Genomic DNA, 19139 nt, shown 5'->3' with positions numbered 1-19139 from the left:
GCAATGTGTAAAGCGCCCGCCCCGCAAATTCTGGTAACCGTGAACGCTCTAACTTTGAGTTCGCGCAGAGAGATGTGTTTGATCTCCACGCCTTTCGAATCGTGTGCACCAGGTGTGCACCAATCTTCCCGGAGACTAACAAGGGATTGGCCACCCGGCCTAGTCCCGGCTAGATTGAGTTGCTCGCCTCTGTTTGGCAATCCAGTGAGAAAGTATACATCCGAGGGCTCTATCTCGAGCTGGTGCCCTCCTATGTAAAAGAATTGCTCTTGAACGTTCCATCTCTCAACCAGTCATTCTAAGAATCTTACCTGAGCCCTCATGCCAGGTATGGCCCAGTATTTATATAGCCCACATTCTTTTAGGGCATCAATGGAAGGTTGATGTTCAATTGCAGCTAAATCAACGTCTTCATGCTCTCTTTCTCTCCAATCCAACATGGTGAGTACTCTACACACCAAGAAACAATGATTAGAACTGATTTGAGGAAATTTGAATGGTTATTTGTGGAGATTGGGGTTTTAAAATCCGCCTTCCACGGAGGATGCACCCCGCGTTTACAACACAGGGCGTCCGGACGCAGCTGGCCTGAAGGTGGGATGCGTCCCCCGACCATTTTCCTGTATAGGAAAAAGTCGGGGGACGCAGGTCACCTGAAGGGCACCTGCATCCACCGAGGGGCGCATTCTAAAACCTAAACCCCCCCAAAAAACAAAACTAAAACCTAAAAATCAACTTTAATCGGATGAAATTGAAGAGTAGGATGTTGTAAAATACCTGGAAGAGACGGCGTTCGATTCTGACGGTCGGATTTTCCGCAGCTACCACGGGAAGTTTCTTGCCAAAAGCTCCTTTTTCAACCTCAACAGTCAAACGGTAAAAATGACATGGTAAAAAGTCTTTTTATAGGTTTTTTGGATGAATTTGTTCATTTTTCACCATGGAAAGATGTTTTTCGATGTATTTTTGCCTATCTTAAACATGTATGAGTAATGTGTCGCTTTTGTGCAGGACAAAGGGATTTAGAGGGAAAATTGTCATTTTTCACGAACCAAAATATCAGAGTCATCTTTTAAGCCCTTTTCTGACTCCTAAAAAATGAAAAGATTGTCGAGCGTTTCTTTTACACTCGTTAAAACGGAATTAAAAGACGGTCCCCTTATAGCTCTTTTCTGACCGTAAAATCAGGAAAAGATTGCCGGGTTTTTGTCGTTTCAAACTCGATACGGAAATAAAACGACGTGTTTTTGATCGATTTTTACTTTTCAGGTCAGTGACACAGGTCGCAAGATCAAGCGGTTCCCCCAGGTATTATTTTATACTTTTTCGGGCTTGAGGGACACAAATCTACGAAAAAGTTCAACTTGGAGTCTTCTTAAGTTTTTCAGACTCTCTAAAATTGAAAAACGCCGAGTTTCTCCTATACTGGGCTCGTTAAACATTTCACAGTAAAGGACCTGTTCAATTACAAACAGGAACGAACCACTCCTTCCTAGGGTTCGAATCAAAACTAGGTTGGACTCATCTGAAGGATGAGCTTATAATCAAGCATATGTTATCCTCCTCAAGCTTGTTAAAAATAAAGAGGTACTTGCCAGAAATGGTGGGGGAAAAGAGAGAAGAATGAGCCTATTTGTTACCTTTTGTCTCAGAAGAAGCTTTATTACCACTCTTGAACACGACACTTTTCATTCACCTGGGTTGGGAAATCCTTTACCTCACAGTTGATCAAACCACTTTGAAAGTCTTTAACCGGGTTCCGGGGATTAACTTTGAGTTATTCAGCACCAAGCCATCTGTCGTGTCGTTATGTGTTCAAGAGGTCTGCAAGCAAAAAATTTCATCTGCAAAATACGTGTCATCCATTTGACCATCCCTGAGTCAGTCCTTACAACAACATTTCTTTAACTTGAACAATGATTTCATGTTGTGGGCTTGCCTGCAACGGGTCGCTTTCTATCGACATCAGCACATTATCTAGAGAGATGACTTAGAAATCGTCAGTACCTTGAAATCTGCATGCATCAATGGCAGGTTTCTCGCCTTTGACGTCAGTTTACATCATTGACTTTCGATCGAAGGATTCCGTGAAATGTTCGACATCAAATCATTCATTCACATCTCATGGATTGTACTGGGTACTTTGAGAACCATTGACATTACTGGTGGTCTCTCTCACGCTTGTTAACAATTTACATCATCGACCGGTAATCAAGTGGTTTCTACCATGTTCGACATCAACTCATTTATTCGCATGGCTAGAATCGTACAAATTCGAGAAGTAGAGATGAAGACCCTGGATCTAGTCTCTACCATCCAGGCTGCGAGGAGTTTTGTATTCATTATCTAAGTAGACTAACCATAAACAGATCGCTGCGTCCATACTGTGTCTACAAAATTCTATGATTATAATGTACTGCAAGATCATTCCTGTATCAGAGTAGTTAGTCTGTTAGTTAAAGTTTTAATCTGAGTATGGGAATGCCTACCTCAATGATGATATAATCTTATACATGTATTTTGTGTTGAAAATTGCAGGTTCTGACCAGGCTCTCCATGAGATAATCCTTGAAATGATAAAGCGCTTCACCCTTCCTAGATAATACAAAACCCTAATCTATTCCAGGCTTTGCACTTTAGGGGGCAATCTGTTACACTAAAAAATGTCACCATGACTATTTACAGTTAGGATGGCTCTATCAATAGTCATACTACCCTCTTAGGCAAGTCTTATGCCTTTGCTCTCCATGTCAAACTCCAAAAAAAGAGAGAAAGTCTTTCTAAATGTATTTATCTCTGGGGACGCAGGTTCTCTCAACCTTACCTGCGGGGATGCACCCAATGTTCACAAAAGCTGCGTCTTTGGATGCTCTGTATGTAAAGGTACAGGTGCGTCCCCCTGAAAAGGTTTAAATGCGCAAGTTTCATCTTTAAAAAGTCACTTGTGGTTATTTCTAGAGCGTTCTAGAAGGTTGTTCGACGTGTATTGAGCACCTCCAGATGGTTCATGCACTCCTACCAAAGAGGAACTTATCCCATCAATAGGGGAGCTATCCCATCCAAAGAGGGGATTATCCCATTGATGGTGGACCTGATTAACTTCCTCTTGAACACTATAAATACAGGCATTGGGCCAGAAGGAGAGAGGTTGAAAGCTATACATTTCTAAAGGTAAATGCTGCAGGAATTAGGACTCCCATTTAGAAGCTTGTGAGGAGAGATTGCCATCTTTGCTTGTTCTATTTGGAAGCGGGTGAGCTTTGTCAAAGTAAAGGAAGACTCTTGTGGAACCTGGAAGGAGCTTGCACAACACCAAGGCTCAGGTTGTAATGGTTCCTTTTGATTACCTTTAATGCAAATTGGTCCATTCTTCTCAATAACTTGTTGTTTATGAGTTATTTCATGTACTCCTTGGTCTATATGTTGAATATGCTTTGTTTTATGTTATAATCAGGTGCTATTTAATTGTTTGACTGTTGGTGATTGCAGGTTTTGGAGAAAAGGAGGAGCTCATCCAGATCAACAAAGCTTGGACTTCTACAACAGCGTTTGGACAAAGGTAAGAACAAAACACTTGATTTCTCATATCATAATGCATGTTTAGAGAAGGATAGCTCTAGTTTGTTTTGTTTGTCATTAGAATGTCTTAGACTTCTAGGAAGGTCGGTTGTGTCCGCACTTTTGACTGATTCCGTGTGACATGGATTCAGATGGTTTATCTTCAATGATAGATGTGTCGGCCGACCACAATGGTCTGTCAGCCGGATTTTCAACTAGTGATGGACTCGGCAAGAGTTTCTTATATCCAGGAGGAAGTTGTAACGGTGAAACCGGATGGTCATCCAAAATTCTTTTAGCCTTGTCTAAGAAGGGACAACGGTGGACGACGTGATTGCCTTCACACAGTTTACAAGGAAATTTACATTTTCCTTTTTGTCCAGGGGCTTCACCTTATCTAGTTGATGGTGTATTTTCAACATGATCATCAGAGGTTGATGACACCGGATTGTGCAAACGAGGAGACCAGTCCCTTAAGATCCGAGGGATGCAATGACAATCTCAATGATAGTGGTCTCCTTTTCAAATGACACATGGCGATTTAGGCCTGGGCGGTGCAGTGTGTGGATTTTTGCTAGACGATGCTTGATCGCCCCTTTTTGCCTCTGGCTCCTTCTTCTTCTTCTCTTTCTTCTTCTCAGTTACTTGATTTTTGGCTTTACCAGCTTGATCAAGTGAAGAGGAAGGAGGAGAGGGAGAACTGCATGAAGTAGAAGGTTGGGGCGTAACTTTGGTATCATTTAGTTGCTGACTTGATTGTTAAGGAATCACGATGTTCTGAACGACGGAGGTCGAGAAGAGCCATATGCGCAAGTCGATTGTCAATCCCAGAATCGACAATGTGGTAATATGGGGTGCACCAACATCTCCCCAAGAGGAGAAAGGACTAGGATTTCCTCCAATGGGAAACCCTTGGTTGGTGGACTCCATTTTTGTCAACCTAAGACCAATGTAGGAAAGGTGATGTTTATTCCGATTAAAATAAATTTTAGACGCTTTGACACAACTTGCTTTTTCAATTTTTAAGAGTCGAGAAAAAACAAAAGATGACTCTAGTCGCCTTCGATTTTTAATGAGCTTGAAGTGACAAGTGCTCAGATGGACCTTTTCCTTTAAGGAGTCTGAAAAGGAATGAAAGAGACTACTCTGGAAATCTAGACAGAGGGATTACCAAACCAATCACAAAACTGCAGAATACTTTTTACGGTACGGCAGTCAATCTTCTCGAATGCTCTGTTCAGTGCATTGCGATCAATAGGGTGGCAGACACGGCTTCCTATGGATAAAGGATAAAGCATATTGTGGTTTCCCAATATATACTCAATGGTACGTGGGAGCACAAGTCCGTACTAGCACTTATCGTCTCAAAGTGGAGGAATCACCCAACCAGCAATGAAAGCAACGGTTACCAGGCTTTACGACACCGGAATACGTCTCTAGCCTAGACTTCTAAATGTTGTTAGTTAGGTTCCAAAGCATTTTTAGATTCATTAAATTAATTTTACAGTTGATATTACTTAAGAAATTTGCCTTTCAGGTTCACCGCATGATGTAGATGTACAATTCCTAAAATGCAATCGAAGATGATAAACAATCGTTTAATCTTCTTTTTGCAATGAAAATCCTAGCTACTAAGGAAAGAGAGATGATATTATTTCAACATAGAGAAAAGAGCACACACTATATGCACTGTCCTAAATCAAACCAACAAATAGTCTAAATGCAAATGTACATGCATGTATTTGTTTTCAGCCTTCTTAATGTGTCAATGATAAAAAGAAAGCTAAGTGCAAATCTGAATTATTTTTCAAAGTGACATTACTAACAAGTTTCTTTTCAAGACAAAATGAAAACAATGACGACACATTGCGATTTGGAATTGAAAACTTGCTTTCGACACTTGAAAAACTATCAATTCAAATAAAATACAAGAGTAACAATGTAATCGACTATCAAGAACAATTGGATTCTCTTCTATGACTGAAAATCACACTTGCGACACTTCCAAATCAAGAAACGACAGTTCAATTACGCTACTTCTTTGTAAAAGAGAACTGAAAATGGATCACAATACATAAAAACATTTACAGTTGTTTGCACAATGGAGGTAGAATAATGGTAAGGAAGGGGGTTCCAATAGAGGTATACTGACTACAGATAGCAAAACTCCTGAATAGAGCTGAAAAGAGTGAACACAGAAACCAAAATCTAAGAGCAGAAGAGGTCTTGTCTGATCAGCGCACCTGTAACACAGGGAAAGTGAGATGCATCACACCTACTACACTTGGGAAGTGCGATGCATCTAGATTCCAAATAAGAGACAGTGCGATGGTCCAGGGACGAGACTTCAACTGGGTTCCAGGTCACAGTTTGTAGCTCAGGTCAGGGATTTAGGCCGAGCAAGTGGTAATCAGTAAATAAATCACAAGGGTAGATCTAAGGAAGTTACTAGAGCCACCACAAGGGCAATTAGAGAGTTTGTAAATCAATTGTTCAGTTCATAAACAAAACCCATAGATAGAATGAAGCAGCATTGATCTACTTTGCACTTGCATAGAAAATGCAGTTCGAAGGCTAGCTGGCTTGACTTCAGGCTTCGTGTGTAAGCTTATAAAGCAAACAAATATAGACAAACAAACAATCTACTTGCTCCCCACTGGAAATCTAGTGCCTAAGCAGAGCTGCTAGTCCCACTAAGGCTGGTAGCTACCTTAGAAACAAACAAACTAAAACCACTTTCATTTTCCTTTATGGGAAGTAGATAAGAGGGGAATAAAGGAGACCAACCTCTGTCTTGTGCTTGGTTCCTTGCTTGATTTCTCTCCCTTCTGATAGATCTTTGCCACTTGCTTCCTTGTCTACCCAGCTTCAAAGAGCACCTGTAGGATCAAAGCAGCGTAACACTATCCAAGAACATAGATCTACTATCATAAACAATATAGGACCAGATATATATTGACCACACAAATGCATATATCATCAATCATACAAGAATGTGGAGGAAAACTTGAATAGCTTTATTAATAATCAAGAATAACAAAGAGGATTACAACCAATTTTTCTGACCCAGCATCATCCTCTCAGCAAGAAAGCGCTTCTTCACCTCATGAAAATCTTAGATCACCCAACACTATGATGTTAAACCAAGAAACCAGCAGCACTTCCTTACAAGATACAAAATTCCAGCCCCTGGATCTCTGGGATGAGGGATCCATATATAGATGTTTGCAAGGGGGATGAGTCAGCTTTTAAGATTTGATTAGTGTCCTCTCTCTGATAGTTCTTGATTCTACTTGGAGATTGATGATCTCTTACTCATCCCTGGGGAAATGCAGAGAGGCAAGTGTCACAGGAGAAGTTTTTGGAAGATTCCATGATCCTCCACCTTGCAGATTGACCCTGCCATTTGTCCACTCTCGCCCATCGCACCTCATAGAAGGGCTTTTCAGTATGCATCGCACCTCTCGTGTGCATTTAGGTGGGATGCAGCGCACTTTGACCATGGATCAGGTGAGATGGTCTAGTTTTGAACAAAACTTTTAGGGACTTAGAAGCCCTTGGTTTATGGACATTTATGATTGGGGTTTCAGTGCCCAAAAATTTCTATAACAACTTTGCCACAATGTCAAGCAGTAAGAAGGGTCTTTTTCACCTCTATTTAGCCTACATTAATTGTCAATCGAGGAACGATTTGTTATTTCAAAGAGTGTACTTAGTTTAAGGTGGTCATTTGTCAGAGTAATGCTAGTAGTATAGTTCTCTCAATACAAGAGTAAATAGATGCTTGAAATGAAACCTATTTGCGGAAGGAAACCTGGAATTCAAATCATGTGTTCAGAAAGCTACAATAATTTATCAGTCGAGGGTACAGTAACAGTAACTCTTCCCTCTGTAAACTGATGCAATTAAAGAAGCAATCAAAAGAAGGATCATCAAACTGGGAACTAGATAGCATAGGTCAATGTTCACTACAGTTTCAAACCTTCTACACACCAAAGCAATGATGATCTTCAAATAGCAAGAAATGGAACAACAACTATCTTTATGAATAAGATTGAACAACATCACCTTAACCTATGAATGTAGAAATAATTATAATCTACGGGAACTAAGTAATAGCTTCCAATTTGAACATCAATCAGAAATGGAACAATGAACTCTCAGAAATAAAGTATAGAGCAACAATTGAAATCGAAATGTATAGCTACCCAAGTTAAACACGCAACACACTTAATCAGTAAAAGGAACAATAATCAGATCTCGATACAGTACACCTGAATCACATCTGTAGAATAGCAACAATTGTAATGGAACAAAAATTGTTTCCGAACGGCAATGTTTTTAGAACAACAATGGTAACAAGGCAGTAATTCCAATTAAACAGCCACGATTTTAAGTGTAAATCATGCAGTAGTACTGATTCAAGAAAATACAGCTCGGTTAATCTATAAGGAACAACAATGCTATGTGATTTGTCGGGGGGAACACTAATGTGATGTAGAGTTAGAATGATAACATAGCATTCTTGTTGTGAGTAACAGTAATATTTAATCAAGTATAACATAGCTGATATGTAAAACAGTAAAGCGCTTTAGATTACTGAGCAGAGTGAAAGAAAGAAATCAAACCACACATGAATGAGAAATATGATACATGAGCAAGTGATTCACCATGGCCAAGCCCTTAGCCTCTAGGGACTCACTACTTTAGGCTACTCCAGAATGAACGATAGAGAAACAACCAGGTTTTTATATTGAAATATGAAACGGAGTTGCGAGGACTCGCTCTTCAAAGAGACTCGATGATCAAAGTTCAAGTACCAAAAATAATTTCATAAAAATAATAATAGTCTTCTCCCCCCAAGCTAATAGTGCTACCCCTTTTTATAACAGCCAAATGACAATATTAACAATGCAGAAGATCATTAAGATAGCAATCCCTCAGGATCAAAGGATCCCGGGGGATTCGTCAAGATGTTAACTTGCAGTTATCTTCTTGTTCTTTTGTTCGAGATCTCCTTTTCCTTTTTCACAGTCTAATTTGGATTGCCTTGTTTGAGTGTAGTTCCCTGCTAAAGGGACAACAATTGACTTGGTCTAGTTGTTTCCATTGGGATGACAGTCCTCTATTTTTTCCTCTTCCTACATAGAAAAAGGGTAATTATTAGTCATTTCATATTCCATATAAACCTTCTATATTTTATCATATTTTCTACCATATGCGTAACTCATGATGTGAAAAGGTTTTGAATCTTGAAGAAAATATAACAAGATAAACGAAAATAACATACCTTCTCCGATGCCCAAGAGTAATTATGAATTGTATCGGAAAGTTTCTCACTATGATAGGCCACTCGATGCCCATGTTGGCTGAGGACTGTATCAATAGCATAGTCTAAGGTGTCTGTCTCGATTTTGAATGGTCGTTGTAGGTCTTGTACTATGAGCACTGATGTAGAGTAGAGGTTGTGCTTCAACTCAACGAACACCTTCTGTTGGGAGAATCCTGACATGAACCTCCGATAAAAAATTGCAAGGCCCAAAAAGTTGTGATGCTCTATTATAGAGGTTGGGGCTGGCCACACTCATCGATGATGTAACCCAAGTATTGGACCTCGCTCATGCCAAAGGTGGATTTCTCCAAGTTTGCACAAAGTTTGTGCTACCAAAGTGTTTGAAGGACCTGCTACATGTGATGCAAGTATTCTTCCAAACACTTTCTCAAGATGAGGATGTCATCCACATAAACCACCATGAATGAGTTATTGAAAGGCTACAAGATGTCATGCATTAGCCTCATAAAATTAGTAGGGGAAATTGTCAAAGTGAAGGGCATAACCAACCATTCAAAAAGGCCTTCCTTGGATTTTAATGTTGTCTTCCATACATATGTGGAATCTATTGGAACCTAGTGATAACCAAGCTTTAGATCGATCTTGCTGAAATACTTGGCCCCCTCAAGCTAGTGTAGGAGGTCATCAATATGTGGGATTGGATACTTGATCACGAAAGTGATTTTTCTTAGTTCCCAATAATCAATGCAAAACCTCCACGTCTCATCCTTCTTCTTACAAGTACAATCAGGCTCCCATAAGGCGAAGAACTTGGCCGAATCTGCCCTTTTTGCAACAACATTTTGATTTGCTGCTTGATTTCTTCATTTTCCATAATGGAGTGGCGATACATTGGTCCGTTGGGTAGAGGTGCTCCCGGGTTCAGATTGTTTAAATGCTTGACCTCACAATGGAAGGGTACCCCTATGGGTGACGAGAAGATGTCCCTGTATTCTTCTTCCATGAGTGTATCCACATGCTTGCTTCTACTCCTTGGATGAACCCTTGGCGAGGGCCATGGACGTGGCTACAACATTCCCCTTACTTTGAGAGTGAATGAGAAAGGAATCAAATTTCCTATTCTCAGAGATGACCTCAGTTCATTGTTTAGGAGAGATCAAAGAGATGGCGATAGGTGGGGCTACCTCTGGTATCTTATATAACTTAGTACCCAATGAAATAATAAGAGAGAGAGAGATTTAAACTCATTTCACCTTAATCACTATGGTTTTGCAAAAACAAATCCCAACCATTGTATGTCTCCTTTAGGATCTTGATTGTTCCTTTGAAATAAGTGTGGTAGCACTTGAGCATAACATGCTCTATAGGTGTGTGTTTGATTCATCCCACTCATTATCAACAACTTAAATAAAAGTTAGATGTATGTAGGAACCTACCTAGGAAGTGTTTAGGAAATTGATAGAGGAACACGAGGGGTAGTTGTTTTGATATGATCGAAAAATATAGGGGCTTATTGGAGTATGCCTAACCCCACACAAATACCTACCCAATACTTTAATGCATCTCATTGTTAGTACAAATCCATGTCATAGTTTGCAATGGTATGTTTCAGTAACATTATCAAGTCTACCATGGTATGTTGATACATAGTTATCTATGTGTAAATTTGATATATACAATTATTAATTATACTGCCTTAAGTAGCAATAGTCTGAGCTCTAGTGTACAAGCACTGGTTGGAGAACTAACTCAACTATTTCTCTTGAAGGAAGATGGATAGATGGGGACCTTGGAAAATATTCCAATTTAATCAATGCAACTATAATATACTATAAGTTGGAATCCTAATACACATGTTAGGGTAAAACACACATGTATAGTTGTAACTTTTAGACAAATAGGTTCTATAGATTCTATCATGAAGGAATCAAGGTATGAAAAATTATAATGGAATGCATCAAATTTTAAGGGCCAAGGAATATTACTTCTTGAGCCTTCTTAACCATAAGCTACATAGCTCAACGTTTTTGTGAACTAACACAAGACGGTTAAAGTTTTAGACTAGTGATTGCAAAAAATAAATAAAATGTGAAAATGTGTGGACCAAATTAATAAAAGAGTTATGCTTGAGAGGAAATATAACCAAAAATACATCCATTATGACAACACACCAACTATAAAGGTCTCCATTCATCCATATACTAATAGGTAAAGAGATAAAGAGAAACAAATATGATGCACTAGACTCACCAATATCAATTTGATCACTTAGAGGATAAAATGGGAGTGAAAGTTAAAACATTTATCCTTTTAACATTAATGTAAATGTATTCTATATATGGATATTTCTAGTATGCATCCCTATCAAAAGCACAGGTAAAATAAAACAGAAATACTTTAACATGACAATGGTGATATCATATTCCTACCAATAAAGGAAGAGATATAAATGAATTTGTCTAGTAAGTTTCAATGGAAAAAAAAACAACAAGAGGGTAGACACTTGGTATCAAAGTTTTCAGTTCAATATTGAGCTTATGGAAAACCTTCAATTGCAAGGGAGAAAGTGTGGGAAATGTATAATAAGAGAAGAGGTGATTCCACTCTTAACTCTAATTGTAGTGCGAAGAAAAATTGAGTACAAGTTGTTGCAGGGAGTCCAAGGAAGGAAAAACAAAATCAATTGGTTGCAAATTGGAGTATCTAAGACTAAAATGATGAAGGCCTAATGTTAGACACAAAATTTTACTATAGTAGATTTTCTATAATTGACGTAAAAGGGAAATATGTATTTTTTTGTTATACATCATATATAGTAAATATTAAATATCTCACGAATATCAAGGCAACAAAATCCCTAATTCAAATTCCACCTCTTATTTTTCAAAAATAAAAATAAAACTTAAAACATGTCAAGAAAATAACTGACATCACACTAAGACGAAAATTAAGATTTCTGTTAGAACCAATGTGGGCATACCATCTCTCCTTTACTTATATAGGCAGAGGAGTCTGCTATGACCTTCCTATGTAGCTAGTGATGGAACTTAATATTTATTTTAATACAACATAACATTTAATTCAAAATGAGGGAAACACTAAAAAAGAATATCGATTTCTAGTATGGTCAAGATTGAAATTACAAGTGAAAAAAATTGTAACGTGGTCTTAGAATTTTGAATTAAGGGATGAATCACACATATTTTATCGTAAGAAGTGAATATCAAACTGGGTGATGCCAATCTTCAAAACCAATATTTTTATATTTAGTGTAAGTTGGGTTATCATTATTCCAATATGCCTATTTTTGTTAAGTGTGAAGCCAAATTCATGGAGGATTTTAGATCAGATCTTTCTAGATCACCAGGATTCTAGATCCTTCTTTACAGTCCTAGATAATGAAAAGATGATTAGTTTTTGATAAATGGAGTGTGGCACATAGTGATAATGAGTGCAAAGAGTCTCTATAATGAGTGATACCTTATACTAAAAAATTGTACTTTAAAGAGAAAAGTGTACTAGAGGATTTTATGGAAGAGACATCAAGTTTGGAAGATGGTTCGATCAAATTTGGAATATTCTAGTATGTGACCCTATTGAAAGTTTAGGTAAAATAAAACATAAATGTTGGGTTGTGTTATATTTTATTAGATGGGCGTATGGATTTTGCAAGTGGTTTTGGTCATGATGGTTTTCTGTCCATGGCATTTTTTAGATTAGTTCAAGGGAACTACCATGGGTTAATGGATTGAGATATATATATATATATATATATATATATATATATATATATATATATATATATATATATATGTATTGTAGCATTGAAAAATCAATGTGGTAGTTCCATTTTTTGGATCAACCACAAAATCTTTGTGTATATATGTTTTATGTTTTATTCTCTGACCATTGTTTCTTTTTTCTTTAGAATTAGTATGCATGATATCTTATTCTTGTCTATGAACTAAGGGATCCCTACCTAAATCAATAAGTCCGTTATGTTTCAATAGAAAAAAATAGCTAGATGGAAGGTTTATGACATAAAGCCAAGCTGACTATGTATTCCAACCAAAGAGCTTATGTGTTAAAGCACCAATGGGTATGAATGATGTAATATGCAAGACACACATGTAATAATAAATTACATCATGAATATCAATTAGGTAACTAAAAAGAGTAAAGGGCATTAGGACTCCCCAAAATAGAAAGGTGATGTGGTGTGGTTCTTAAGCAAAATGATTTAATATTCTTAAAGATAACCTTAGAAAATAATACTAAAATATTATAATCCAAAAAATAAAATGGGAGGGGAATGAAGCACATTCAATATCTGTTTCTAATAAAGATTTTTAGGGGATAGTTATTTACCTAGATTTCAAAGAACCAAAGGGTATATGGCTATTATGCACCTCTAAAGTATTTTTCTTTCCAAAAATCCATATTATGCTAAGAAGGATAATGGCCTCCATTATGAGCAAGGATCACATATATTTTAAGGTAAGTTCCCAATAGCTAAAATATTCTATATACATTCAAGCCATAAAGGATGTTCGGTGGCCTTAAGACCACATTATATTAGAATTCCATCTATTTCAATTCCATAAAAATCTGAGGACATAGTAGCAACAACAATGACTTGTATATTTAGAAATTAAAAAAAACAATATAGCTCTCTCAGATATTAAGGCCTAGATTCAAAATTGTTTGCTAAATGAGGATATGGGTTATCTTCCTAAGAATGAGATTTAAGGTATTTCCAATAGTGTCAAAAAAAAACAAGACTCTCTAAGGGGAATTTGAAAAAAAACTTCACAATCGTAAATTTTTTTTATTAAAACAAGACTCTTTAATTCTATACTACAGAATATTTTTTTTGAAATAATAAATAAATTCAACACTCTCAACATCTCTTATTCAATATTTACAAACTAAACCACTTTTAAAATTTCATACAGAAGTTTTGAACCAAATTGACAACGGCAAAACACAAAAAAAGACCATTTCTTGTACTAGCCGAACTAAGCAATAACTGATATAGAATTGAACGCAACACAATGATTAAATTGTGCGCGCATCTAAAAACTAGAATTTGCACCAAATGTTGCAAAGGAAACGCCGTAAGGCATAAATTGAGGAACAATTCCGACATGGGAATGGGAAAATGTACATAAGATGCAGATATGTAGCATAAATGAGATTCTAAAGATGTATAAATTGAAGTTTATTTAGGGTGCTTAAGTCTATATTTTTTTTTAATTATTGAATTAATATTGCATATAAATCTCATAAAATTCAACCAACTTATAATTGAGGGCTCTGATCTCTAAGTTTGACTGTGGGTCATTAACATGGTATTGCACTGTCTCAACCACTAAACCAGATAACAACAAGCAAAAGACTACAAAATGTTACGATCATTACTATAGTAAACCCAATGACTCTACACACAATAATTTATTCTTTACTCGAAGAGAATATTGCTTAACCATATCCACAAAAATATTGCAAGGTGGAAAGCATTATGCAAAACAGAATCTCTGTTATTATAACTTGTAAGTTGTAGCATTGTTCCAACCAATAAAACTATCTTCACATTTTGGAAGATCAAATGGAAATAAGTTTTGAAGAATTCAATAAAAAACGTCCAAGATCATTGGATCACATGATTAACGGTACCCTGTCCTATGAATCTAATATTTTTATGCACTTACAATTAAGGGAGAAAACAAGGTCCAAACAATGTATACCACAGGGACCAATAAATAGTATATTTGCTAATCCTTGCTAGGATCAGAAAAAACGACATTACTTCTCCTTAAATCCTTCACAATCAAATTATACAATTGTTTTTCAACACAAGGCCCATGTTGTTGTCAATAGTTCTGATTGAGAATGCGACCAGATTCCTTCAATCTCATACAGTGATTAATGCACCAATTATACAATTGTTGTACAACACAAGACTCATGTTGTTGTCAATCAAGCAATAGTTCTGATCGAGAATGCGCCAGATTCCTTCAATCTCATATAGTGATTAATGCACAAAACACAGATGTACTAGTTGCAACGACTTCTATATCATTTTGCTGATGTTGTCATGTCAAAATCAATGTGATACAATTAAGTCACCTTAAGAAGAACCTCATTGCAATTTCTATACAAGGATGTCTGTCTTATCATTACTCATTCTAATTTCACCTCTTTTATTGTCAGACTTCACGAATTAGCCTCCAAATGCTTGCTTCATCCACAGACCAATGAATTACCTTTTATAAATATTTTGTTTGAGCATTGGAACTCAATAACATTTACAAAATTATAAAAAGTTTATCTCCAATCAATTTCTTTTCTTTTCTTTTTCTTTTTCTGATTTCCACTTATTATTGTTATATAAATATCTAAACTCATTTTATAATACTTTAAAAATAGAAATTTTCAGATATTATAATCCCTAAATTCTTTCTTCCCATTCTTAATGACTTTTGCAATTGGAAATAGGGCTTTGAAATTAGGTTCCCTCTACATTAAACTCTGCAACTGACCCACCACGGTTAGTGTTGGAGTCCTTGGAGGGGTTTTATTCTCTTGAACAAAAGTCAAGTGACAAGAAAGAGTCCGGGCTCCCGGCTCTACGCCGGGCCTGTACATTATTACTGGAATCTCTTGTACCTATTTTGGAAGATCCTATTTTGGGTGTTGAACATCCAGTTCTGCCCTTAAATATAAAGGAGAAAGCCAAAAGCATTGCACATGAATGGAAGTCGAAGATAAACCTTGAAGGAGATGTTGCCAATGGCAATTCGTTGGAGGCCCAGGCCTTCTTGCAACTTCTAGCTACTTTTGGAATTGCGTTGGAGTTTGATAAAGATGACTTATGCAAGCTTGTTCTTGCATTTGCACGGTGCAGGCAGACACCTGAACTCTGTCGTTCCCTTGGACTTTAATCAAAAATTCCAGCTTGGTTTGCTGGTGTTATGTAATGTTAGCCTCAGTGGCTAGGCTGGCAAAATTTCCATCCATTTTGGTAGATAGGCTTTTTGTTGTTTTTCTGGCATTCATGGCTAGCTTGGTTTTTTTGAGGGACTGGTGGATTTTATCATTATACTTGGTTGTGGCTGATTGAGTTGAAGATAAATTTTGGTAATCCTGGCTGTAGTAAACCTTCCCAACTTTTTTTGTTTAGTCCAGTGAACGGGTTTCTAAGTTGACGGGGTTGGTAGTCTTTTCTTTATATCTCAACATTTCATATGCAAGGCAGATACTGAGTGGCCTCTACTAGGTAGACATCTTTTTATGAGGTAGAAAGTTGTATGTAAGTTATTTTGTTGATATTAATAAAGGCAGCTGAAGATGATGAGCTATGGTAAAGTGTCATAAGGCCTTTCATGAGTGGGGAACTATTTACTTACGAAAATGCTCTCAAGCTGGCATAGTTGTTATCTTTATTGACAAATCCGTTGAAGTTGTCTGTATTGTTTTTTCTTTTACAGTAAACTGTCTTTTGGTATTTCAAATGTTTGTGACATATTCAGATTAACTGAAAATTTTGTGACAATTTCATGCAAATGTTGTAGAAACCCTGGTCAATAGTGGAAAACAAATTGAGGCAGTCAACTTTGCTCATGCATTTGGGCTGACACAGAAGTTTGCACCTGTTCCTTTGTTGAAAAAAAATTGAGGCAGTCAACTTTTCTCATGCATTTGGGCTGACAGAGAAGTTTGCACCTGTTCCTTTATTGAAGGAATATCTGAAAGATGCTAAGAAAGCTTCTCAGGCATGTTTAAAAAGCGGGAATAACTCTACTATTGCACAAGTACGATTGTATTACTGTTATACAAAATGTCTTGTTATGTGATGATCATTTTGGCTTGGTATTGTTGGTTATATCGGAAGTTCCTTTTTTGACCAATATTTTTATTTGCTGCTACAGAATGAAGTAAATACAAAAGAGCTTTCTGCTTATAGAGCTGTTATAAAGTGCATTGAGGAGCACAAACTTGAATTGCAGTTCTCACCAGATCCTCTTCAAAAGCGTGTAGCTCAGCTAGAGAAAGCTAAGGCTGACAGAAAAAGGTCAGCAGGTGTTGTTAAGTCTCAACCTAAGCGTCCTCGTGCTAATGGAGGAAATGCTGGTGTATGTATGCCTCCGTTAAGTGCAGATGAAAGAACTCTGACTCTTTATGCTTCTTCCAATGGTGCAGACAGAAGCTTTTATAGGTCTTTGGATAGAGTACAATATTCTGGTGCAGCTCCAGGTGTTACATCCTACAACCTATAGGGCCAAAATGCATATGACAGATCAAACCAAGGATTTAATGGAGCAGGCTATGGTGTTGGAAATAGGACTCCAGTCTCGCTCTCAAGGCCATATATGTATCCATCAGATAACATGGCGCCTTCGTTGTTGGGTTCCGATTCTTACAATTCCTCTACTAATTACAACAACCATCACTTTGGCAGTAGACTGCTTGCCCCTCCTCCAGCTTATCAGTCTTCTTTTATACATTAGGTAGGTACGGTGCTTATCTTACCGTGGTCAAGCAAGTTCTGATCTTATCAGGCCCCATAAAACCTTTTCTATTGGATGTGGCTGGTAGTAAGCACTTAGCTTTGAAGAGGTTTTTTGACTTTGTTTCTGTAAATCTAAAAGATTGGCAAAGTTCATTTGGCAGCTTTTGACAATTTTCAGTGGTGTTTTATTCTATTAAGGAATCTTCTATTAAGGAATTTTATTTTTGTATGGTATTGAGTGCTTCATCACTTTCCCAGGTTACTATATACTGTAGTGTTTACAGTTCAAAGATGATTCTATGCATAATTTTGGTATTTTTTTATTTGCTTGACAAATCAGAGAGGATCAATCTGTCTCTTTGTGGAAGATTAAAATTTGGTGAATAATATATCATTTGTGATCTTGTTCGGAGCTCATAACACAAGACTTTCAATTGCATTGTATGCCGAGGGCTGGTCTTGTGCTGAATAGGATTTAATTGTCCACTTGCACGTTACCTCATTGCTACCTGTTTACTCTACGCCTATGAAGCGAATCAGATTTTATTTTGATTAGTCCAATTGTAAGGCTATTTTTGAAGCTGGACCCTGCCCCTCTTAAGCTGCTGCATGATTTAAATCCCCCTTTTTGAGCAGAAATGATTTGCAGTGCTAGTGGTATAGTTGTTATACCCTGTATTAATATTTTTGTGTTCTTTGTAATGAGGACAAAGCACATTGGAGTTATATGTCCCATCTAGAACTAGCAATTGTCTCAAAAGGTACAAAGAGAGGCTGATAGGATTATTAAATTAGAATTGTTGAATTTTTCTAGAAGAGATGTTGGTTCAAGCCTACAAGGAGCAAAGAGATTTGATGTTTGGAGTTCTATGCTTTTTAGACACCATATTTCTTTAAATACAACTTAATTTTAGAAAAAGTTCAACCGCAATGCAGTTCTGCCATGCAGACATACACTTAAATCGCTATTGGGCTTGTTCTGCCATGCAGACATCTCTTTTGCTAATATTCAAAGAATATTATATTTCATTAATGGAAAAATAGATTATTGGCAATTGAGGCTTTGAGTATTTTGCCATAATCCACCATCAGCATTTAGGATTAACCTGTTTAAGGGTGATGATTTTACAAATTGAACTACTAAACAAATGTTTAGATTACAACCCTAAACACTAGGTCTAAACACCCTTTACTCTATGTCAGAAGGATATCAACTCGATATTTCATGTGTCATTCTTCGTTATGGGAAAAAACAATTCTAGCACTAACTCCTCACAAGAAAGGAAATGTCTTCAAGCAACTAAATTTGACATAAGATCAGAAACTGAAACATATATATGCAACTAATGAGAATAAGAGTAATTACTCTGTTCATTCGAGGTCGAAACTAAGCTGCCTGTCTCAGACAACATGCTGCACCAATGACCATTCTCTTCATCTTCCTCATGTCATAAGCATCTTCCAAAAGTGGATCTGCAAGTTCTTTTACAGAGCCAGCTGCCAGTAATGGCCTTGCCTAAATTTAGAAATTTACAAGAGATTAAGATTCCGAACCAAGACAAAGAAACCAAAAGAATCCAAAATTATCAAATACAAAACAAGCAGCCTTGCCTAAATTTTGAAATTTACAAGAGATTAAGATTCTGAACCAAGACAAAGAAACCAAAAGAATCCAAAATTATCAAATACAAATCAAGCAAGGACACTAGAGCCCTACCCACATAACCAAGCTTTCTTGGCCTTTAGGATTCTTGTCATTGATTGGTTTTCTTCCAG

At 37.0% G+C, this 19139-nt stretch overlaps 1 protein-coding gene across 1 annotated transcript in view; it reads left to right on the top strand.

Moving 5' to 3' along the window:
• The window catches only part of LOC149242753 (FRIGIDA-like protein 3), a 50304-nt gene extending 33174 nt beyond the window's left edge, over positions 1–17130 (top strand). Inside the window, exons 2-5 of the mRNA XM_089370993.1 lie at positions 15364–15752; positions 16342–16418; positions 16535–16665; positions 16783–17130. Coding sequence (XP_089227119.1) covers positions 15364–15752; positions 16342–16418; positions 16535–16665; positions 16783–17130 — 945 coding nt within the window. The remainder of the gene's footprint in view (positions 1–15363; positions 15753–16341; positions 16419–16534; positions 16666–16782) is intronic.
• Positions 17131–19139: the final 2009 nt, after the last annotated feature.

This window comes from Pinus tabuliformis, chromosome 8 (genome assembly GCF_031772625.1).
Source record: "Pinus tabuliformis cultivar Carrire ecotype Pingquan chromosome 8, CPIR1, whole genome shotgun sequence".
In the NCBI taxonomy this organism is placed as follows: domain Eukaryota; kingdom Viridiplantae; phylum Streptophyta; class Pinopsida; order Pinales; family Pinaceae; genus Pinus; species Pinus tabuliformis.
This window is presented reverse-complemented; position numbering and strand designations above follow the sequence as displayed.